General features: G+C 39.8%; 1 protein-coding gene across 6 annotated transcripts in view; it reads left to right on the top strand.

Moving 5' to 3' along the window:
- Positions 1-8,417: 8,417 nt before the first annotated feature.
- LOC120555944 (ephrin type-A receptor 6-like) overlaps positions 8,418-24,867 on the top strand; it is a 65,948-nt gene continuing 49,498 nt past the window's right edge. For all 6 annotated transcript variants that reach the window (XM_039795159.1, XM_039795156.1, XM_039795158.1 and 3 more), the window contains exons 1-2: positions 8,418-8,972; positions 22,209-22,273. In XM_039795159.1, coding sequence (XP_039651093.1) covers positions 8,894-8,972; positions 22,209-22,273 — 144 coding nt within the window. In that variant the 5' untranslated portion in view covers positions 8,418-8,893. The remainder of the gene's footprint in view (positions 8,973-22,208; positions 22,274-24,867) is intronic.

The following is a 24,867-nucleotide window of genomic DNA, read 5'->3' as shown; positions in this document are numbered from 1 at the left end:
ATCGATCTCAAAACAACAGGTCTTTACAGGTGTTCAAATGTGGTCACGCATCGACTGAAAGCCTTTCTCAGCTTTAGAACAAAGGCAGGAGGGGGAGTTGTCACATTTTATGTGATGTCCTAGATGTTTGATATGTCATCTTCTCGTCGCACTGGAGATGTAGGGTTGAATACCTAAAATGTCCTCTGACTTGAAGGAAGACATTGCAGATTTACTGTTATATGGATAGGTATCACCAAAAGGTATAACCCTATCGCCAATAAACACTTTAATACGATATGTTACAAAGGTCGAATTCAAAGCATGACTAACCTTGTTTTCACACTTCTGCTCAAACTTTGTGATATTTCTTTTTTGGCAATGTGATGATGGTGACTCATGAAGAGTGCTCTGTTTTGAATGTCTTAGAAGAGATTTTAATGTATGTTATCTGTATTGTTTAGCGTGTATCTATTCAGTCCCCTTTATTTATTTTCACGGTTATAGCAATCCCTCCTGGGTATCAAAAAAACACATTAACAAAATGTTAATTGTGACCTTTTTGCTTTTGACTAAAATGAAACTTCTCCCTGAGGGAAAATAAAGTTTATCATTTAAACACTACACACTTTCAAAAGGGCAGAACAAGCCTAGAATAAATATGAAACTTAACATACATGCGACTTAATTTTCATATGGCCCATTTTGTCGTTCAATGCTCACTGCTCCGTTTAATAGCAATGGAGTTGTGGTTAATAGTCACAGGGTTTTTAGGATTTTTCGTGGTGACTTAACAGCTTTGAAGCTGATGTGTCTTCAGACAGCAACTTAGAAGTTCAAATCCAGATTTTTCAAGCATATCAATTAGAATGCATTCTGGAAGGAATGAATGCTAATGGAATTGTAACATGTATATTGATATATGTTCAAAACAAACAGAGGAGAAGTGTTATATTAAAAAGAAAAGAAGACAGAAATACCAACCATTGTACACAAGTTCAGAGGAGGCCATGCGAACACTGACACCTTGAACGTTGAGAAATACAAACAACAGCTTCTCCGTCCACCCAACAATTCTGTACAGTGTTTCCAGCTGTAGTGCATGTTGCCAGATGTGGTTGGTGAGCACAAGTTTAGGTCTCTGAACAGGGATGATGGTAGAACACGTGGCAACCTCACGATGACAAGACTGGGGACAAGGTCACTGAGCCCAGCTGATGTTTGCCAAGAAATTATGTAATAATTGTATGAAAAAAAAATGTAAAAAGCACCCTTTAGCATATGTATGGAACGCACCGGGCAGAGCAGCAGCTTGACCGCGGCCCTGTAAGATAAGAAAGACCAAAATGCCGCGTAAGGAGGAAGGTTGGGATGGTGGATGGATCAAACAACACAGGACTTTGACCCAGGAGACCGGGGATACATTTTATAACCCCACCCACGATCTTTTCCTAAACTTAAGTGACAAAAGTGACGTCAACAGCCCCGACGCTAAAGGAGACTTTTAGCGTGAATAACAAACGCCAAAGACACATGACCAAGTGTCTGTATTTCACGCAACGGGAGAGTGAAAATGTGTTGATGCTTTCATTCTCCTCTCTCTCTTTCCTAATCTGATCAGCTGATTCTGGGCGTTCACTCTTCAGTTAAACCAGCCAGAATTTGAATGTGATTTCCATGAGTCAATCACATCATTGCATCCCTGCTTCAATATCTGTTTTCCTCTCTGCCGCAGTCACTTGTCATTTCAGGCAATCCAGCAACCCTCCTTCACCCCATTCACCTCCAGTCATCATCATTCACATCATTCACAGCACCCAGGGTCCTCCACCTGAAGCCCCGCACCCAAAACATCCATCCAGGGTTCAGGCTTCCTTCACCACCACCACCACCAGTGTCCAGACTCCATCGGGGGAGATATTCCTGCCTACTCATGGCCTTTCTACCCCTTATAAAAATGTACATAGCGATGGAGTCTATCACCAAAGACTCACATTTCAACCTTGTGCATCATGTGATGAATAAACTTATTTGCACCTTTCAACAAAGTTTCTCCTGATTGAAATAGTTACACGTGGTGGACAGCCCAATCGACACAGAGGCTGAAATCTGGTCTGTAACATACCAAGCACTAATAAAAAAGCCTGAGACTATTCCCTTCTATTCACAGACAAATACACACCTTCTAAATAACAGTATTGTCTTTTCCCTCTTCTATCAACTCCCTTTCCACTTTTCCTGTAATCATTGCCAATAAAATATTGTGTCTCTGTGTTTCTCTGTCTGCTTCCCGGATATCTCAATTTCTCGTCCTTCTCTTTACCGAGCTCTCCTCCTCCTTCCTCTAGCTCCGGTTCTTCCCCTGTCCTCACTCTTCTGCATGACCAGTTCCATGTCAGCCCTTAATTGTGTTTTGATGTTCCTCCAGACCTGCAATTGAGCTCCATTCTCGCCAGCCAAAACAGAACAGACATTTGTCAATGCACAGGCACTGTGAGATTCCCTCTCTCTCTCTCTCTCTCTCTCTCTCTCTCTCTCTCTCTCTCTCTCTCTCTCTCTTCTCCCACATTTTCTGCACTTCAACGCCTTTTACCCTTCTATCTTCTATATCCTACCTTTATATCCAGACTCTCCTTATCTGTCTGTCTGTCTGTCTGTCCAAGAAGACTTCAGAGAGTGTGAATTGGAGCAGGAACATCAATATAGGAAGAGACCAAAGACCTCCTTTCCCCTTGGGGCATTATGCCACATGTGATCACTGTTACTTATAAGACACACACACACACACACACACACACACACACACACAGTTAGTCTGTACTAACACTGAACTAAGCTCAGCTAGGAGAGTAAATATTTGTGCTGTGCAAGCTACAGTATAGACAGAGGAAGGCTCCTCACCTCAGCAATGTGCCACCAAATCATGAAATATTCACAGAGAGAAAGATGGGAGGAGGGGAGAGAGTGAGAGGAAAAGAGAGAGAGGTCATACATAACAAAATAAGATGGACGGAGGGAGAAAAAGTGCGTGGGTAGGTGGCTTGGTGGCTTGGTGCTACAGCAGAAGATCTGAAAGAGGGGAATGGGTTGTTTGTGGAGAGAAAGGAGAAAGGAAAGAAAAAGCAGAGGTGTTGAGGAAGGGTGAGAGAATGAAGGCTGAGAAGACAGAGAGAACGAAACGCAGAGATGAGAAAGGTTGAAGAGTGTGACAGGACAGAAACAAGGCAAAGAAGCAGAGAGGGATGAGGGACGTGTCCTCTAAATGTGGAGGGCAAATAAAGATGTAGACTGAAAGGCAGACCAATTCAGGAATAATCAGGCAGCACAATGTGTGGTGTCCTACAGCAGAGGAGATGTGTAAGAGTACACGGGCTGCAGGAAATGATGCTCTAAAGCTCTTTACGGTCTCAGCCAGTCTGCAGCTGAAGCGTGATAATCCCTATCCAGGACTTTATGAGGGTTTATTCTTTCACAGGTCATTCTGTCCTGGTAACTTGAAAGACTTCTCACTGGTACAGCTGCTCTGTTCACTTCTACTCTGCTCACTTTGCAACTTAAGGGGATCATTACACAATTACAATTTGCTCTCTTTTCTGAATCGTGTTAATGTAATTAAAGTTTACTTTGAGGTAATTATACTTGAACGACAGTTCCAAAGCCCATCTTTAAAAGCTTCCCGTTTATTCTGCAATTTTTCTCACTGTTTTATGCTCAGTTTTGTAGCCATGCTAACATCAGTGGTGGGAGAAACATTCAGAAGTAGCAAGTTTTAGCATAAAAATATACTTGAAATAGTCATGGTAAAAGTACATGTTACGCAGAATGGCCCACTTTTACAATCATATTATTATATTAATGGATTACTATTATTTATGTACAAATATACATCATAATGTATTTGTTGATTTAGATTTTGTATTAATAATCAGAATCTGCAAAGTAACTAAAGCTGTCAAATGAATGTAGTGGAGTAGAAAGTACAATATTTTATATATTATAATATAAAGCAGCATAAGATGGAAATTAGAAGTACCTCAAAATTGTACTAAACTTAGTTACATTCCACCACTGGCTAGCATTGCAGTGTCGGTCGAGAAACCTGATCCATCACTTTGGTCCAGAGTGAAATGTCTTGACAACTTTTGGACAGAAAGCCATCGAAGTTTCACATTCATGGTCCCCAGGTGATGTAATCTTCAGTAATCACCTGGTTGACATTTTTTGTTCACAGTGTCATGCCTCTGGAACTATTGGATGGATTGCAATGGCATTTGGTACATACATCCATGTTCCCCACATAATGAATTGTAATAACTTGTATTAATGATATGTTAAAATACTGATCTTTCTGCTTGCATCATTCCCAAAATATTTCTGTAACTTACTAAAACTGACAATCTGCAACACCATTAATTATCCAGCAAAAAGTAAATGTGCACTGGTATCCCAAATTGGAATGATTATTCCATCTTGCCATTCTCCATGGTGGCAGGCTTTTTAAGTGAGGCCATTTGGAGCAGCTTCACAGGCTGTTCAAATTAGCTTGTTTCAAGCATACATCTGCCTAAGGTTTTGTTTTTCTGATGGTCCACGTTGCATATGGAGACATTTCACATAGGTGCTGTATGGGTCGATCACAGTAAAGCTGTCTATTATGAATCACTTAATAAAATTGCGTATGTGGAAAATGTGATTATTTCCATCTAAAGTGAAATGTAAGAACAACAGTGGCTTTGGAGGACCTGGAACATGTATGGGCTTGTGTAGTCTTTGTAAAGGATATGTGGAAATGGCAATCAGCCTTAAGTCTTCATTACACAGGTGACGCAGCATCTGTGTTTCAGTATCTGGAGCAACAAGATGTGTCAATTCTCAATTCAAAGATGCACAAGAACTGAAGGTGTTCTGGTGGGTGGAAAGTGATTGTTAGCCACTGGAAAGAGGGAAAATTCAATCTGGCAGTGCTGAGGTATTGCTGGTTGAGAACAGAGCATGAGCCTCTGCACTCTCTGTTGTGTGGCTGGACAATAGTTTTTTTTATTTGTGTCTTTATCCCAATTGAGTTTTCTGTGTCAAAAGCCCTTTCGTAAATGTAATGTAATATAAACTGATTTGCAGTTACAGGTATTGATAACAGCGGTGTAAATATTTATATAGACAGGAGACCTCGTATGAACTTTACTCTACTTTCAGAAGACACCTCTCTGGAAAACATCTGTGATGCATTATCAATGGCCCCTCCAAAATAAGGCCAGTTGGCTTGTAGCCATTGGTCAAAGTATTGTTTCCTCCCCCATCTATGTTACATATGTTATAGAATATATACCATGTTCAAACAAAGAAAGACAGAGGACCACTGGAGAATTGGGAAAACAGGTCCTCTCCGAGCTCTGCAGAGCTTGTAAATTGATGCTGATTTCTTCGATGTAAATAAACCTTTATAATCAAGAAACAGTGTCAGCGGATTCCTCACCACATAGCATAACAGCATCGCTACCAACGACACCACAACACCCTTTTACATTATAGATCATATATATTATAGATGCATTAGAGTATAATAATATACCTTCCCTGACACTTATAACACATTATACAGTACCAAACATTACTGTACGTTCAAAGATCCCCTACTGTACAGCCAAGAGCTACATATTATGTATTAACATTTATTTATTTTGCCAAAAGCCAGATGATAAAAGTTGTACTGCAGTATTTTTGGCTTTAAGTCAAGTAGATGTTACTTTTAAAAGAAACCTACTATAAGAACACAAAGACCATGCCAAGCATGTGAAAGGGGGAAGCGCTAAACAGCACTACACAAAAGGCGGATTTACCAAAGGAGTCAAATGTGCAGCAGAAGCAATACAAAAGCCTAAACCCCTGTTACAGCCCATTTGCTGAGATAATTATTAAGAGATAAATTAATTAACACAAGTGGGGTTTCACATGAAAGCTTTGTCTTGAGAGTGATGCTAGATGATAGCGATATCAGTCATAGATCCGGGTGTGTTATGCTCGTAACAGCTAATGTAGCCTTGAGCTGCTAGCCTCAAGCAGAGATGAGGAGTGGCCTACAGAGGTCTCACTTTTTTCAAACTCCACACTCCCAGCTTTGGTTCATTTTAAGCTTTTGTTCATTTTTAAACTGGTAGTCTTTAGCTTCTTATACAAGTGACATCACTTGAGGTAATGTATCACATTCCACACAGCTCCCTCTGGAGCCACAATAGGAGTTATACTTACACTGCTATACTATAACTTTTTTTCATACATGCAGTAGTAATCGCCAAGACCTGTAACACACTGTGTAAAAAATTTCAGCTGTCGCCCCCAAACTGTGGAACGAGCTTCCCCTCCATGTGAGGACGGCCCAATTCTGCCTGTTTTTAAATCACGCCTAAAGACAGACAAACTAAATGATTCAGACCCACTGCTTATAGGGCAAAAATTGAATCATAAAAATATGGAATGCAGTTATGCTCCAGTCACTCTGCAGGAAGTAAATGGCTTAAAAGTGACCATTAGAATCAATAGGTACACACTGAGAGTCTTTCAAACAGCAGGTAGAAACGGATGATACAGCAAAGAGAAAGACAAGGCTGATCAGCTTATAGTGAGTACAGTCAATCAATCCAAAAGTGTTCCAACAAAATAAATTGGAAGAACATGGTCATTACCAGTCATCATACAGTCTTGTATTTGTATATTTTAGATACAATAATGCTGTGTGTGGCAAAAATCTATTCCCACTTTTTTATCTTTCTCATATCCTGCCAATATTAGCAAAGGGTGGAAATACTGATGGGGGAACGGAAATTGTCCCTGGAAACCTGAAGCAGCAATATCAGAACACTTTGATTTTGTTAGCTAAATTAAACATTTGGAAGTAGGGAAAAACCTCACTTCTGTGCATACAGATGGCACCCAAATACTCCTAATTTAAATGTCCGAACCCACTGGCAACCACACAGGCAAAGACTCAATACCAGAGACAAACTCTTCTGCGGTCTGGTGTCACTGTCCATGGTGCTGAAATGCTGTATTATGCCTGGTGCCCACTGAGGTGCATTGAGAAAAGAGATGAGTCCTTTTTTCCTTCATTGAAAGGGGCTAGCCTTTATCTTTATTTTTTTGGGGGGGCGCCAGTTGAAGTAATTACCTTATTAAATGATTTTATTTAAAGGAATACGCCACCGTTTGTTGAACTAGGGCTTATCACGGTCTACTCTGGCTGTAGATAGGTGGGCCAACGCATTTTTTGTCTCAGTGCAAGTAATTAGGTTGTTTTTTTTGTCTTTTGTTGGCTCACTTTTACTCACAACATGCTAACTGGCAACATAGGATTCCATTCACTATAATGCACGCCGTTTGGTGGCAGGCAGTGGCGATATCTTACAAAAAAAAAAAATTGTTTTCCCCCCTTTAGTTAGGAAAACTAGGGAGACCGTGATAAGCCCTATTTCAACAAACGGTGACACTACCCTCCTCGTCTGTGTCTGTTTGAAAACTAAAACATCTAGTTATACTACAGTGGTGGTTGGGAGAGGTTTCTAAGCTTTCAAAAAACTGGACTTAAGGAAGCGACAAAAAATATTTTTTAGTTGTATTAACAATTACCAAACCACGGGTATCAAAACACTTGGCTGTTTGCAAACCTAAACAACAATATAAAAGTAATATAAAAGTCTTCAATTTTAATTAATCACTCGTGTGTTATATCAATTCATATGGCCAGCAAGAGGAACATTAAATTACAGTACATGAATCATGTGTGCTTTAAATGTGACTCACAGCAAAGGAACATATAAATAAATGTGTGTGTGTGTGTGTGTGTGTGTGTGTGTGTGTGTGTGTGTGTGTGTGTGTGTGTGTGTGTGTGTGTGTGTGTGTGTGTGTGTGTGTGTGTGTGTGTGTATGTGTGTGTGTGTGTGTGTGTGTGTGTGTGTGTGTGTGTGTACCTTCAACCCACCATGCCCCATATCAACTTATACTCTATTTGTCTGCTTGCCTTCCTCCCCTGCCACCATAAATAGAAACTGGCCCAGACACATTACTATTCCTACAACATAATCCAATGCAGGTATAACCTACATCATGGCACAGAGATGGATAGACCGACTTAAATAATGGCTTCATATTTCCTTCCATCTCCCCAGTGTTTCTGTCTCCCACTGAATCAATAACAGAGAAGACCACACTTTCCGTCTGATGGAAACGAGTGGACCGCGCGTTTTACGTAATGTAAAGTAAGAAATAGCACAAAGACAAGTAAGATTATCACGCATTGACTTGTGGTAAAATAAATCGGCTACTCTGCTTGTGCCAGAGCATCCCCCCCTTTTCTGAGGAGAGAGAGAGAGAGAGAGAGAGAGAGAGAGAGAGAGAGAGAGAGAGAGAGAGAGAGACAGAGAGATACACACGCAGTGATACAGAGACACGCTGAGGGATGCATTGGCTGAAAGTGAGGCGGGAAGTCCGGGATTTTCCCATTTCTCTCCATCATTCCCTTGTTTTGGAATAAAAAACATTAAATGACAAACAGACTAACTTTACCACAAACACTCATCGGGGAAGTTCGCTTTTGGGATAGTACTGTCTATTCGGACCTGTCCGTGTTTAAGGTTTCCAGACAACTAATCCTCCATTTATTTATTTATGTTTAACTTGCTACAGCTCAATCCGTCGTTTTTTTTTTTTGTGCGCAATGGCTGGCCGTTTACATCGTATATCTGCCCGTCTCCACATGGAGGGGTTCGGGATGGATGCACTATAAATAAATAAATAACAACTCTGGATACGGGGAAGATTTCAGAGCGTCGTTCATGAGAGCTCCTTACCTTTTCATTTTGGGGATCTACTTAGGAGTCTGTGCAGCGTTTTAGTTCAGAGCGCACTTGTGTCTGCCTCAACGATGTGCTCCGGTGGGAAATACGGTGTGTTTTTGTTCTTGCTTAGAAGTATCCTGTCGGACCCGGGAACCACAAACCAAGGTAAGTACAAAGAGCATCTAAAAAACATAGACATCGAACAAGGGTGGATCTGACCATTTTTAAGTATTTCCCAACAATATCGATCCTCTGCTCTGCCCACGCGCAAAACACAAAGTAACTTAATGTTTTTGCAGTTAAATAATGTAAATAATGGAATTCCTTCACTTATGGCTATGTTGTACATAATAATGACACCACTAATGTGTTTGACGTCAGGTGTTTTGCTATTTACCGCCAATGTCAATTTGTTGGTTGAACCAAAATATGTCTCTTGGTTTAAACATTAGATGACAGTGGGTCTATCCGGAATGTGTCAAACAAAAACAACAACAACAACAACAACAACAACAACAACAACAGAAAACGCATTCAGACATGCATGCACAGCCTAAAAATGCATGTAAAAATTTCAATTTCTAGGCTGAACCAAGAGATGTCAGTCTTGGTTTCATTAGATGTATCTGTCTAGTCATTGATACTGTATATCTTACATAACACCACTTTAAAACATTAAACAGCAAAAAAAATGTGTTTGATACTGTTTCAACCTCTTTTAAAGTAGATTAGTCTCTAAATCAAAACTACAAATGTATACATGTGCAGCTTCAAAATGCATGCAAGAATGTTGGCTAAACCAAAAGATGTCATTCTTGGTTTCAGTATTTATCTTGATAACTAAGACTGAGAATGGAATGATCTATCTGTACTCCTAAACATTCATACTGTATAGTTTACAACACATATTTGGCAGTGATAATCATGTTTTAGTTACTTTTTTGAGACTTTCTCAAAATATACATATATATTTGTACATTTACATCCTCAAAATTCATGCAAAAATGTCAATTTGTTGCCTTGTTTTCTGGTATCAAATGTAATCATTGATACTGTACAGTTTGTATATGTTTTCAACCCACTGCACATCCCAAAATAGATTCATTTTATTTTAAATTTGACAATAAATACACACTGGGATACACATTTACAGCATCAAAATGCAAAAAATGTATACCCATAGGTTTGTGATGCTGTTACAGACAGAAGCTCCATCTGCCAAATTATGGAAGAAGCTCTGATATTATACTTCACCTCCAAAATCTGAACAATGTTTCTGCACAGAAACATTGCCACAGCTATAGAGACCACAGTGTTACAATAAATGTCAGCCTCTGGCACACTCTGTCAGCTATACTGATACTTTTGAGATGCCTATTTCTGTCTTCTATGATGAGTTCATACATTAATGGCTGGAAATATAACAGATTTTGGACCATACAGGATTCATCATTGACACTTATGTTATACTTACTCTAATATAATATTTTGGGCCAGTGGTTTTCACTAAATGTATGAGAATAATTTCCCACTTTTCATGATTAATTTCCAGTCACATAGTCAGTGTGTGCAGTTGCATATGTATGAGAAACACAGGACATAATAATTGTATCTCCCCTCAGTACTCATAAGTCATGTGGGTATGGTTGCCATAATGTAATCTGTTCTTGACATCTTCCACTTCGCACATTTGCAGAGGTCAGTTTGGTATTCCTTCCTGAATGTTTAATGTTTAGGATACACATTTTCAAAGCCGACAGGAGCCCTTTCACTAGCCAAATGTCAAAGTCTCCACTTCATTTTTCAGTGTCTTTGTGTGTGTGTGTGTGTGTGTGTGTGTGTGTGTGTGTGTGTGTGTGTGTGTGTGTGTGTGTGTGTGTGTGTGTGTGTGTGTGTGTGTGTGTGTGTGTGTGTGTGTGTGTGTGTGTCTGTGTGTGTGTGTGTGTGTGTGCTCAGTTTTCCCCACAGGATGCCTGTCTTCCTGTGGTGGTGACAGGCTAGAATTGGAGGTGATGCACACAGGGGAAAACTTGAAAAAAACGACAATGTTAGGAGTTTAATATATAGTGATATAGTGAGAGCAAGCTTATACAGTATATATATATATGTTAGCCAGGTGCATGTTAGCCATGTGCAATTTATCTGAGTGAGTTTTCTAATGAATGTGAATCCCTTGTTTGTCCTCTCAGACTGAGAAAGTGAGAGAGATTAGATGTTTTTATATAACAGGTTATTTATGTCATAAAGGTACCCCATGCCACCTACAGGTTGGCATGGGGTATTTTCCATAAAATCAATACTCTCAATGCAAATCAAACCAGCTATTAGGCTAACCGACATATGCCAATCTCTAGGTATGGTGAAGGGCATGTGATGATGTGGGGCTATTTTAATTCCAAAGGCCAAGGGAACTTTATCAGGATGCATAGTATCCTGGATCCATGAAATAATTGGCCTTTAAAAATAAACATCTGCCTGCCTCTATGGGAATTTAACATAGGGGTGTACTGACTTTTGTTGCCAGCGGTTTAGATATTAATGGCTGTGTTGAGTTATTTTGAGGGGACAGCACATTTACACTGTTATACAAGCTGTACACTTAATACTTTACATTATAGCAAAGTGTCATTTCTTCAGTGTTGTCCCATTAAAAGATATAATGAAATATTTACGAAAAATGTGAGGGGTGTACTCACTTTTGTGAGATACTGTATATAACGGATTAAAATAATGGTGGCAGATTTACCACTCAAAATTCTTAGTCATTTTTTAAACAACGTGTTTATTTCAGACATAGTCCTGTCGACGACCAATTTTATTGGCTGACAGTAGCTAGCTAGCTAATTATTCTAACGTTAGCTCCATGAGTTGTTTGAAAACACTTTCACTGGTTTCCAGCTGAATTGTTTCAAAAGGGGAATCCTGTAAAAAGGGTCTTAATGCATTGATCGTACTAAAAGCCCCAGGTCAGCATCCTCACCGGCTCACCATATAGAATACATGGAAATAAACAACCAGCATTGTTCTTGTACTGTAGTGTAACATTAGTTCTAGTATTATAAGCAGTAGGTGACATGAGGAAGGACGCCATCCCCCCTGTTAGCAAAATGACCAACATGCAAGCCCATGGTCTCATCACCTAGTAGCAGAGAGTGCAGATGCAGAGAGTTTGTGCAAGTTAGAATCTATGGTCCCAACCATGGCTCTGAAATAGCAGTAGCCTAAAGCAGGATTTATGGTTCTGCAGGGGTTCTACGCAGAGCTTACGTAGCCTACGTAACTGGCCTGAGGTTTATACTTGTGTGCTGGTGTCTGTGTCATTCTAGCGTTTCTCTTTGAGAGAATAGCAGAGCCGGCATTTGTGTGTGTGCGCGTGGGCAGTGTGTGTGAGAGAGTGACGGGGATTAGCTTCAGAGCAAGTACCGACTCTGGAGGCGTAGAGGGAGAAACAAAGTGTATTCCCTGTGCTTTCTGACCACGGTCGGAAAGCGGTTGCAGGAAAAGTAGAGAGCATTCTCCTTCTCCTACTGTGCCCCTCATCTTTGGAATGGCCTCCCACTACATCTTAGAAGAAGAAGCTCACTCAGTTGACATTTTTAAATCTATGTTGAAAACCCATTATACGGCAGCCAACCATAACACACCATCCTTTCTGCATCCTTCACAAACAAACCTTTTCACTTATTGTTTTATGATGCTAGTTTTGTATTGTTCATTATTGTTTTATTGTTTCATATATATTGTTTTGTTGCTGTCTGTTATTTCTGTGTTCCATTAATTTAAAGTGCACTGAGACACTGTTTAATGGTAATTTTACACTTTAAATAAAATTGTATTGATTGATTGATTGATAGGGTACGGCATAGGGTCTGTATCTACACGTTCATACGGCGTAGATTTAATGCAGGACCATACATTGAGCTATAACTGTGCTGTGTATTGATAAATCCATGATGCTATCTGTGGTGCTAAAGTAGCTTCTGTCAGTTTTGTCTTGGATCTATGATATTCTCTAAACTATATACTTAAGGGGGGGTATTAAAAAAGAGTTGTCATTCATGGGGCAGTATGCTATAGTCGCGGGTGAACGAAATAGGTCTGTCAACTACTGAATATAAGTATGGTCAGAAAAAAATGTGTGAACGGTCAAATGGGTATTTTGTCTGAAAGGTATAGAGCTCAACAGTCCCGCCCACAGCGGGTTCTGGAAATAAAAATACAATACAATTTCTCCATTGACAATTGCCATATAAAGCCATAAAATCATAACCGTCGATGGTAGACTTAAAACCAGCTACGACATAACTAAGCGATTGTATATGCTCATATAGACGCTAAAAGTTCATGGGGCACCAACCTTATTTTGAGATAAATGTCTTTTATTCACGATGTCTTGGATAAATATTTCATTACCCACAATCCTGAACAATCCCACAATCCCACAGTGATGCCTCTGATTGGTGGAACTCATGCTGGTGAGGAGGCAAGGCAAGGCAAGGCAGCTTTATTTGTATAGCACATTTCAGCAACAGGGCAATTCAAAGTGCTTTACATAAAACATTAAAGAGCAGTTAGAAGACAATTAAAAACAATTTAAAAACATTAATAAACAAATTAAAAACATTAAAAGACAAGAATAAAATTGACTACTGCCACTATCTGTGTTTGAGTGGATGTCATTAAAGACTTTAACAAGAGCCGTCTCGGTGCTGTGGTGTGGTCGAAAACCTGATTGGAAGGCATTAAAACTGTTGATTAGCGATAAGAAAAGGTTGAGTTGTTGAAAAACCACTTTTTCTATGATTTTACTTAAAAATTGGAAGGTTTGATATTGGCCTATAGTTGCTCATTAGTGTCGTGTCTAGATTGTTCTTTTTTAGGAGTGGCTTGATGACTGCAGTTTTCAGGGCCTGTGGGAAGATACCTGAGAGCAGAGATGTGTTTACAATCTGTAGAAGATCAGAAGCCAAACAATTCGAAACATTTTTGAAAACACCCGTTGGTAGAATATCAAGGCAACAGGAGGAGGTTTTCAGATGTTGTATAATGTCCTCCAGGTTTTTAAGGTTGATCGTATGAAATTGTGTCATGTTGGAATTTGTTTTGCGTGGACACTGTGACAACACATATCCCGTACTTGATATGGAAGCACTGACTGTCTAATTTTCAGAATTTTGTCTGTGAAGAAGGAGGCAAAGGCTCGCAAGCCTTGGTTGACAACAGTTCAGATGCTACTGGTACTGGAGGGTTTGTTAATATATCAACAGTAGCAGACAAAGCACGTGAATTATTATTGTTTCTGGCGATAATGTCAGAGAAAAAGGACCGCCTTGCATTTCTTAGTTCCAGATTATAAATGCGAAGTCTCTCTTTATAAGTGTTATAATGGATCTGAGATTCGATTTTCGCCAACCGTTGCCTAGCTTTTCGACACTTTCTTTTTCTGTTCTCATCACTATAAAATTTCTCCATGGAGATCTTTTCTTACCAGAGACAGCTTTGACCTTAGTGGGAGCAATAGCATCAATAACATTCGTAATTTTACAGTTGAAATTATCTACAAGCTCAGTGACTGAGGCCCCTGAGAGGGTGGGTGTAGAGGAGAAAAGCTGAATGAATGATTCACTGGTGTTTTCAGTGATATACCGTTTTCTGATTAACTTTGTTTGAACACTTTTGGGCACCGAGATAGTGCCGTTAAAGAAAACACAGGAATGATCAGAGAGAGCAACATCAGTCACCACAACCTTGGAAATGTTTAGACCCTTTGAGATAATCAAGTCCAGTGTGTGCCCCTTATTGTGCGTGGGCTGTGTCACATGCTGAGTCAGTCCATAGCTCTCAAAAACATAACATAGTTCTTTGGTTCCTCGGTCCTGGGGTTGTCAACATGAATGTTAAAATCACCAGCAATAATTACACGGTCAAAGTTAATACAGATTATAGATTATAGCAGTTCATTAAAATTGTCAAAGAAGTTTGCACAGTATTTAGGTGGCCTGTAGATATTTAGAAGCATAGCTTGAGGGGAGGATCTTAGCTGAAGAGCCACATATTCAAAAGAAGCAAAATTTCCATAAGGAGGGGAGCTGTCGGTACCCAATCTGTGCTGCCTGCACGATCCGTCATGCACATGTGCAAGGTGATAATCCTGTTTTACGAGGATTTACAATACTGCACGAATCACGATCTGTTCCACACTTTTGCCGTTAGCCTCCATCGGGAAGCTAACGTTAGTTTAATAACAGCTAATTCGGCTAACCGCTAGCTGACAGCTTGATTCAGTCTAAAATAACGTTAACTCAAACTAAACACTGGGGAAAGCGGGTTTACAACTGACATAATAGCTGTTATATATTTTACAATATTTTATATTGTTATTTACAGGTTTTTACTTTGAGGGTCTTTTAAAGTTATTACATGCTGTCTCAGCTAGCTGTTAGCCAAATTAGCTGTTAGCTAAACTGACGTTAGCTTCCTTTATTCAATGGTGCGCTGTGGTTTATGGGATGAGTAGTTCCGCCTTTCGATAATGAAAATGTGTACACAGTCTTGTACCTTTGACTTTTATTTTGATTTTCTGTTCGTTTTTTCACTAAAAATGATATGTTGTATGCTTATGATTCACGTCGTAGCTGGTTAGCCTGAGGCATGGTCCAAAACTCTTTATATACGGATTTTTCCAGACGTCAATGGGAGAAATGAATGGGAAATTTTCTTCTGGAACCCAAGGTCTCTCAGAGGGGGCGGGGCGGGACTGTTGAGCTCTATTCTGTTCACAAGCAAGAAAATCCTCACATCTGAGAAGCTTTAACTAGCAAGTACTACATATTTTCACTTGATGAAAGGCTCACACACCAATCAATTTGTCGTTGGTACTTACTCTTTGTCTGACATCTCTGTAACATTTTATCCCAATACAGCAGTAGCATTCAGGCAGATGCTGCACTGTATTCCTCTTTTAATATAAGGCTACAGCATCATCTGTGTCATGATCAGGGGAATTAGATGCTGCTGTCAACTTTTATTATCATATCATATAGAAAATAATGATTCTTCCTCTCCCAATGGCTTTCTGAAACCACATCCTGGAAACTGAAAAAAAACAAGGGCCCATATAGAAATGCCTATTTCTCTGGGGGATCTCAGCCAAGTGCTTGTCTACTTGAATATCCTCCGCCAAATATTAAAATAATAACTTAATGTCTAGCTTTTGAGTGGGAAGATATATATGTACATTTTCCTATGTCAACCCAGTGGCGTAGCACAGAATTCTGGGCCCTGTAGAAAGGCATTTTCTATGGACCCCTCCCTGCATCAATGTCTATTCATTCTAGCATCTTTTTGGGCCCTCCTTACATGAGGGCCCTGGGTACTCAGTCCCCTTCCCCCCCCCCCCCAGTCCGACGCCCCTGTGTCACCCACAGACACATAACATGCTGTGTGTCATGGCTGAGCCGACAACAATGCTTTCAGTAATGGGAGCCTCAATGCTGAAAACAACTAAATAGATTCAGTTTAGCTTCAGGATTCAGTGTTTGGATAATATCAGCGCAAATGTATCAATGAGATATCACAAGACAAATTGTGGCAATTTACTGGTATATAGATTATTTGTGCCCACCTTCTTTTCTAAAATGTGATAATTTCCTATGGTCCTAGGACAGTTGCAGATTATTATGTTTCCAGACACAATACCCAGACAAGAGTAATGTGATTTGTCCTCCTGATAAATACTCGTCGGCATGTGTGTGTGTGTGTGTGTGTGTGTGTGTGTGTGTGTGTGTGTGTGTGTGTGTGTGTGTGTGTGTGTGTGTGCTTTGAGTGAGAAAATCTGTGTATCAAATTCAGCACTGTGGTCTTGGGTCATCTATTATTTCCGGGCTCCAAAGACAGTTGCAGGAATTTAATTATTTTATGACTACATTACTGTGTGTGTGTGTGTGTGTGTGTGTGTGTGTGTGTGTGTGTGTGTGTGTGTGTGTGTGTGTGTGTGTGTGTGTGTGTGTGTGTGTGTGTGTGTGTGTGTGTGTGTGTGTGTGTGTGTGTGTGTGTAAGAGAGGGGCAGACAGACAGTGAAGGGAGTTGGTAAAAAAAAGTTTGCTACTGTCAAACATGGTATGCAACATCGCTCATGATTATGAAAGATAGTTTTTCTAATTTTGTCAAAAATCAATATCTCTCTGTCTCTCTTTGTCTTACAGTCTCTTTCCCTTCCTCCCTCCCTCCCTCCCTCCCTCTCTATATGTCCTCCTTTTAAACAGAGGCTAGGCCATCCTTTTATAATGCAGCCCTTAATTACCAGCAGAGGATCAAGGCTTAATGAAGTCTTTGTAAATACTGAAGCGGTTAATTTAGTCTCGCTAAAGTGTATCTTCTCTGGTTATCTGACTTGTTCTCAAAACAAGAGCAACCCCATTAAATTAGTCTAGATTTGGTATTCTGCCGTTCACTGGAGTGACAGGTCGTCTGAAGATGTGACTCTTTGGTCTACAATGTCGACCACTGAAGTGGGACGCACTTTATTGATAGAGATTGTAATTAACTGGCTGTGCGGAGACAAAGGAAATTGCACATTCATCATATCAAATTGGCTCAGGGGGCTCAGCAAGGGCCAGATAATGGCTCTCTTCATGCCTGAGCCGTGACCAGAGTGCAGACAGGTTGAGAATGTTACACTTGTATGTACACAATGTGGTCATGGACACACACAAAGAAACAAACTTGTTAGAATGCTGACACAAAAACACCACCAAACGCTAATACTGAGATTAGATTACACTGTATTTTAGTCTTTTTAAGTGTTGACTGTGTCAGATTAGCTATTAGAGTCATAAATTATTGGCACGACTTGGCCGAGAAACACTGCAGACTAAATGTTGGACCTTGACCAATCAGAGAAGCCCTGTTTCAAGACTTGCGTGACATACAGAGACAGCCCTGTCTCCTAAAAATTCCATTCCCATAAATCTAAACTGCATTCTCAGTTACGTTTTAATAGGAAACATATTTTGTCCCAGATTTTGTCAGATTGTTTTTGACGTATCACAAATACGCTTCTAATCAAAGTTTACATTCAAAGTCTGCGTAAGGAAGAGGTTGGGGTGGATGGATGGGTCAAACAAACGGAGGACTTTCACCAAGGAGACCGCTATCTGTGTCCTATGTGAAACCAAAAGCCAACGTTGTCTAATTTTTTAACTATGTAAGTTAACTTAAAGCTGTGGTAGGCACTTTATTTTCAGCGTTTGCAGGCTTTAGAAAATCTAGGAATCAAATAATTTTACAAAGAGATTTCTATTAGCTGTTCTGTGAATGCATTGCTCATGCGACAGAGAGGGGAGAGGGAGAGCTGCATGAGGAGATCTCACTCTACTTAAAATTCTGGCATCTTTTGCATTCTACTCACTGCAGCTTTATTTTACATAACGCTCTTAACTTACGTCACGTACGCACGGGCAGACTGGCCATCAGGAGTACCGGGAGTTTTCCCGGTGGGCTACTGGACGATTGGGCCGAGAAAGCACACAGCCTACAGTATTAAAATTACATCCAAAAGTTGCAGTTGAAAGTCGATTGGTATGCTCCTTGATGGACTGGCCCAAAGTTACAGGCCCAGAAGATGGTGGAGCGAGGACGTTTTACTATGATTGGTGTACCGATTCGCTTCACATACCTAATAGCCAGTTAACTTTGGTCCCACCCTATTTCCCGCCATCGCTGTTGTCAATCAATCAGACACTCCTCCATCAAACTCTCTCTCTTTGAGAAATCATGGGGAGAAAAAATGCCACCAAATGCAAAGGTGAAGCAGAATAGTTGCTCCAGGAAGATGCAGCAATCTGCCTCTGATTTTTCTTTTGGTTCTTCTAAGGATGCCCACCCGAGTATGAGCGGTGTCACGGATAAAGCACAATCAGAGTCAGAGTCAGAGCCAGCTCAGGCCACAGAGCCCAGAGAAAGCATCAGTGACATGGTAAGGTTGATAATGATAAGGCGTGTTTGGCTAGCTTGCTTTTTAGGGATATCAGGCACAAAAGGTAGCTAATAAAACAGCGTTTCCTTGAGCGCTCTATATTTTAGGTGGCTGCCTAGCCACGCACGCCTCCCGCCTGAAGTACCGTTGTGTAAAATAAAGAAAATAAATCAACATTCATATCTGTGAGATCGAACAGTGCTCATTCGTCTGTTTTATCTGTATTATTGTATGGTGGACGTATCGTTCAGCTCCTCTCTCACAAAGAATGATACAGGACAATCCTTCTCTTCTCTATATTAACAGTCAAAGTATGTACAGTTACATACTCTTTTTAGACAGGTACATATTGTATTGAATACTATATACCAGGGGCCTTTCTAGGACTTGAGGATTTTCGGGGCTTATTTAAATAAACTGAATGCAATGGCACGAAGAGCAGATTACAAAAACAGCGCTCGGCTTGCCCAGCTTGTTTATAGCTGTGTATGTTCATTGTTGTTGTCACACCGGCACTGGGCTCTCCCTCAGCCACGCCCACTACCCAATCGCCACTCAATCAGTATCATCGTTCACTATCCCCAGCCTATTAGCACTCCTCACCTGTTGCCTGTTTCAACTCATTAACCCATCTACAAAAACCCTCTCCAGTCCTCAGTTGTTGTCTGGTTTCGTCTCTACATGGCATATGGGGGCCCTCAGTATTGGTATGGTAGTGTGTCACCAGAGCTTCCAGGGTTCTCCTGGAAAGTTAAGTTGGTCTTCTGGGCTTTTGTACTACTAAGTTTGTTTGAACAGTTTAACTAGAAATCTCCTGAGTTTTTCTGGTATTTTTGACACTGCCTTTGGCACCACTCTCCTTTGCGATCTCGTGTATTTTTTTTACCTCTTGGACTCTACAGTACTTTGTTTTTTGATACTGTTTTTGACTTTTGTTTGCCAGACAAGAACCTTCATTAAAAGCATTTGGATTTTTTTCTTTGTCCTGAGTCTGAGTCTGTGACAAGTGTGGGGGTTCCCCCCCAGAAATGTCTGAGCATTAAACACTTAATTTCCTGCTTTCTGGTAGTTTATTTATTTATTTTTATTTTATTTTTTTCTGCATCAATTTATGCTTGCAATATCTTTATTAATGTAAAGGGAAACATAGATGACAATTCAAAATATAAAAACATAATTTTAGGCCTATGTAATGCAACCAGGCTCTCAGGCATTATGTATTGCATTCAACTATTTATTCTCCTGTAGATCAACTTTTCTTTATCTCTGCTGACTGAGTCAGCCCACATGTAGGCATCATTTACTCTTCCCTCCTCTTTTGAATCTTTTGTTGGAAGTAACCTCTTTAAATGTGCATGTGGTTATAGTTGGTTAGTTGGTTTGTGTAAAACAACCATAGCACTCAGACCGTAAGCCCTAAACAGGCAAGGGGCCGCAAACGGCGGTAAAAACCTTGATTGAGACGCATATTCAGAGTATATAAGTCCAAAAAAAGCTCTTAAAACCCAAATAATACCAGCTAGATCCAAATGTCTTAATCGTAAAATGCTCTATTCAGAAAACGGCCGTATTTGGAATTTCCAAACGGAATAAGCTGTTTACATGACCCAAAATCAAATGGATTTTGTCATCATATAAATAACATTTTATTTCTATGGTTGTCATATTCTGAAAAATTGTGGAATGTAAACATCCTCAGTATGTTAGTATTAGCAAGTAATGTTACAGTCAGGTCAATATGCCCATCTGTTGTTGCTTGATGGGCTTGAGTTTGCCATATAATTAAATAAATATTAAGCATACAGTATCTTTGAGGTTATTCTGGAGAATATTCTCAACAGTAGTTGTCATTGTTTTGGATTGCTGCAATAATATCAATTTGCATAAATCAAACATTTGTCTGCTCCCATGATAAGAGAATTACAAACTTGAAAAATTGAACTTTTAAAGTACATTTAGAAGAGAATGTGATAAATGTACAGTATGATTAATTTGCGACTGACCGCGGGTCAATATTTGAATCAATTGTCAACCCTAATGAGAACATATTTTTTTAGGAAGGAGACACGGTTGATAAAGATGACATTGTATAAATTGCAAAACTAAGCAAAATTTATGCACATTACACCGGATAAAATGTCCCAAGTCTGACAGGTCGGCTATTGTTATGATTTTGCACTTTCAAAACAATGAGGCCAAGATCATCACGTGCATTTTTTAATCTATACATAACAGCATTGTCCCAATTTGACAAAATTTGTTTACACATCTCTTTGCTGCTATCCAACCCTATCGTTAGATAAAAACATCTATATTGGGCGATTCTGCAAAACCCTGGACTACCTGTAAAACATTTTGTGTCCATTATTTTTTTATTTTAATTTTTCTCACTGAGTTCTCATTTGGTTCTTAATTAAAATGAATGACTTATTTCTATAATATCTGTGCATGTCAACTATGGTATGGTTACATATGGTTAAGATTGTGTTCATGAGAAATAAAGTGTGGTTAGTCAGGCAACTAAAAAACGTTTAGGGAATGGCTGTGGTTAATAAAACCGCAAATGTTAATTGCAGGTATGTGATGAGAGGCAAACTTCAGTCTCCTGCATGAAATTCACAAAAGAACACATGCCCATCCATCGTCCAAACCTCTATATCGTTACTTATGTCCTCGCTACACATAGCCTAGGGCACACTACTTATTATGTTGGCACTGATAATTGGAACTAGATCTAAATTGTGAGGAATCATCTAATATGGGCATAATTTGTAGGGATACTGGGCTGTGGTATCAAGTGACAAAATGATATCAATTAGCTCAAGGGGGAACTTCAGTTAACTCCAAACAATGTGTTAATGCTATTGAAGGGGTCACTATTCATAAAGGTTGGCTTTATTTGTCTTAAATTAGTTTTAATTAAGTCACATTCAGTTTAGTTAAATATTCAAAGTTCCCATAGTCCTTACATCTTTCCCATTCATTCATCTTTAGCTCATCTTTTATGTCATGTAGCACAGAAAACTCCTGACCTCTGAGAAGGAGAGTACTAATCTTTCAGACTTCCAGACTGAGGGTGGATCTGTGTTAGTGGTGCTGTTGTCCTGCACTTTCCTAAGAGCCATTATTTCATAGGTGGTTGAATCTGATAAGGGCTTTACAGCTCTGTCAGCTCCTCATTGACAGCTTGATAGCTATTGTCTGCTCTCTTCCCATTTTGTCACCTCCATTTCTCTTCTTTTTAAATTCACTCTCCAACCCCTCTCACACTCTCTCTCTTCCCCTCTCTGCTCTCTCTCGTCACCTTTTGTGCTTATACTGTTGTTCTTTCACTCTTCCAACTTTTCTCCTCCATCCAATACAACTTTATTTCGCACCACTCACTTTCTCTCTCTCTCTCTCTCTCTCTCTCTCTCTCTCTCTAGTGGTTCTGTTGGACACTACGACAGTGCTAGGAGAACTGGACTGGACGACCTATCCTGTCAATGGGGTAAGTAACATTAGCATTTCTTAAAATATGAGTAGTCACTGTTAAAGCTATAGTGCGTAGTTTCTGTCGCCCCCATGAGGAATTCTAAGTAATGACAACAAAACTGTCGGCGCGTCCACATGATACAAGCCTTCCGTGTTTGCACACCGCCCCCACCCTTCCTCCATGCAGTTGCTAGTAGCCAAGGAGGACACGCAGGATTAAAAAAACATGATGGACTCTTCGGAAGAGGTAATTACTGTATCTTAACTTGAGTTTTTGCGTGCGAAAGTCACTGGAAGACACAATCTTGTGAACACAGCTGTACTGAGAAAAAAACGAGAGTTTTGTGGAGCTGAAAGTCTTAATTAGCTTTGTAGCAACTCATTTGGTATTGGCTTGAATGTAACGGATGTCATTAATATGAAAAACAATTACGCACTAAAGCTTTATGCACTTTTTTTTTATTTTATTTTTTTATTAGTTTATTTGTCATGGACCATGCACTTCTTCAAGCCCTGTACCAGAGTTAGCTATACAGCTAATTTACATCTGTGGTTGCTGGGCAAGGGAGATAAAAGGACAATAAACACAATATAGACAATACAGACAATACTGTCAAAACAGATTAAAAAAAAAAAACAGCCTACAACAACATTACATAACATATAAACTTGTTGTTTCTTTACAAACGTGCATCCATTAAAATGATGTATGAACATCCAAACTGTCCTTACCTGACCTACAACCTATTTCCAAAACTGAACCCTTGAGACAGAGTAGTCAAAGTTGTCAAATGTTTATACTTACTGTACGTTAGACAGATAGGACCTAGGTCATTAAAAATCATACAGGCAGCAGGTTACATGTTTTACATGCCAACCTTCCTGACAGTAGTCAGACCAATGTGTCATCCAGTAAGCATTGATTTGGTGATTTGCGCAGGTCAAAAAACACCTATATGTCGTGATTGAAAAGGGAAGACGTCCAAGTTACATATAATTGTTTCAACAGCATTTCAATGCTTTACTTCACATGTGCTTCACATTGAAACATAATTCAGCCAGCCAAGTCATGTAGAATGGATTATTATGTGATTTTAAAATATATCTACAGCATTGATGTTGGGCGTCTAGACTCTGACTTTGCCAACACAAGGAAGCCCACAGCACGGGAGGGAGTGATGAGCAATGATACTAACTTTACCCCTGAGGGAAGGTAGACCCAGAGCCTAGAGGTGGATGCTGGGGTGGCGGTTGGGCTTTTGACATGCTGTATGAACCGTGGCAGCAGTAGCAGTAATTGACAGCATAGCTTTCAGGTGAGCCATGTGGCAGCTGCCATGCAGAATGCTCAGAGCTTTGATGGCCTAAAGCGTAACTCTCGCCAAAATGCAACCTAGTGTCTTTTTGTGAATGTACCCGAGTCAAACTTTATTTTAAAAGCATAATTATGAAACACCACTTTTAAGATTGACCGTATTTTCATTTTCGGTCAAATGGCCTTTTGAATGGGAGTGCAAGGGGCACTAAAAATCAAAATCACTATTTTTAAAACGCTAAGAAGGCTCGACACAACATGAAACTTTGCTCGAAGTATCACCAGGGGCTCTACCTTTACTAAAAAGAGAGGTTTTGAACAACTCTCTTTAGCAGTTGATTTTTCCGTTCGCCTTCTTGCAAGTCAAAAAGTGTCAATCTCCGAATGCAACATAACAGGGAGGAGAGAAAAAAATGGAAAGCTCCTAAAGCTTAGTTTCATATAAATGCACGGATAATTTGTTGTTTTGTCATGAGTGAAAAACAATATTGACTTTGTAGTTGAAAAAGGAGCCTTACATAAGAAACAATACTAAAATCAATAGATGTGTTCATTCGCATTTGGAGATTGACACTTTGAACAATCAAATGCTAAAGTGAGTTGTTCAAAACCTTTCTTTTTAGTAAACTCTGTGTACATAGACAATGTTCTCAATGCTCGAGTTCATGTGTAGAGCCCCTGGTGATACATTGAGCAAAGTTTCATGTTGTGTCGTGCGCTTCTTTTAAAAATAGCGATTTTGATGCGATCATAGTAGTGCCCCTAGCACTCCTATTTAAAAGGCCATTTGACCGAAAAAAGAGAATACAGTTAATCTTAAAAGTGGTGTTTCCAATCTTAATTATGCTTTAAAGGAACACGCCAGAGCTTATTGTAGAATTTCATTCATACCTCAGTAAGCCTAAGTTGTCTGACGTCTCCAGCGGCATCAGCCCATCACAGAACAGGCAGGTGAATGGTTCCAGAAATCCCACTGCTCCGAATAAGTGACAAAATAACGCCAACATGTTCCTATTTACATGTTGTGATTTGTGGAGTCACAGCGTGTACAAAAAACAAATGTGTACAAATCACAACATGTAAATAGGAACATGTTGGCGTTATTTTGTCACTTTTGTCACAATTCGGAGCAGTAGGCTAGTTGGAACCAGTTACCTGCAGGATCTGTGCTGGGCTAAGCTAATGCTGGAGCCGTCAGACAGCCTTACAGCACGCACAGAGATGAGAAGGGTATGTATCGACTTATCTTACTCTGGGGGTTACGGTGAATAAGCTAAATTCCCTTCCTTTAAACG

The sequence above is a fragment of the Perca fluviatilis genome, chromosome 3 (genome assembly GCF_010015445.1).
Source record: "Perca fluviatilis chromosome 3, GENO_Pfluv_1.0, whole genome shotgun sequence".
Lineage (NCBI taxonomy): Eukaryota > Metazoa > Chordata > Actinopteri > Perciformes > Percidae > Perca > Perca fluviatilis.
The sequence above is the reverse complement of the archived record's forward strand: the minus strand, read 5'-3'. Positions and strand labels throughout refer to the sequence as shown.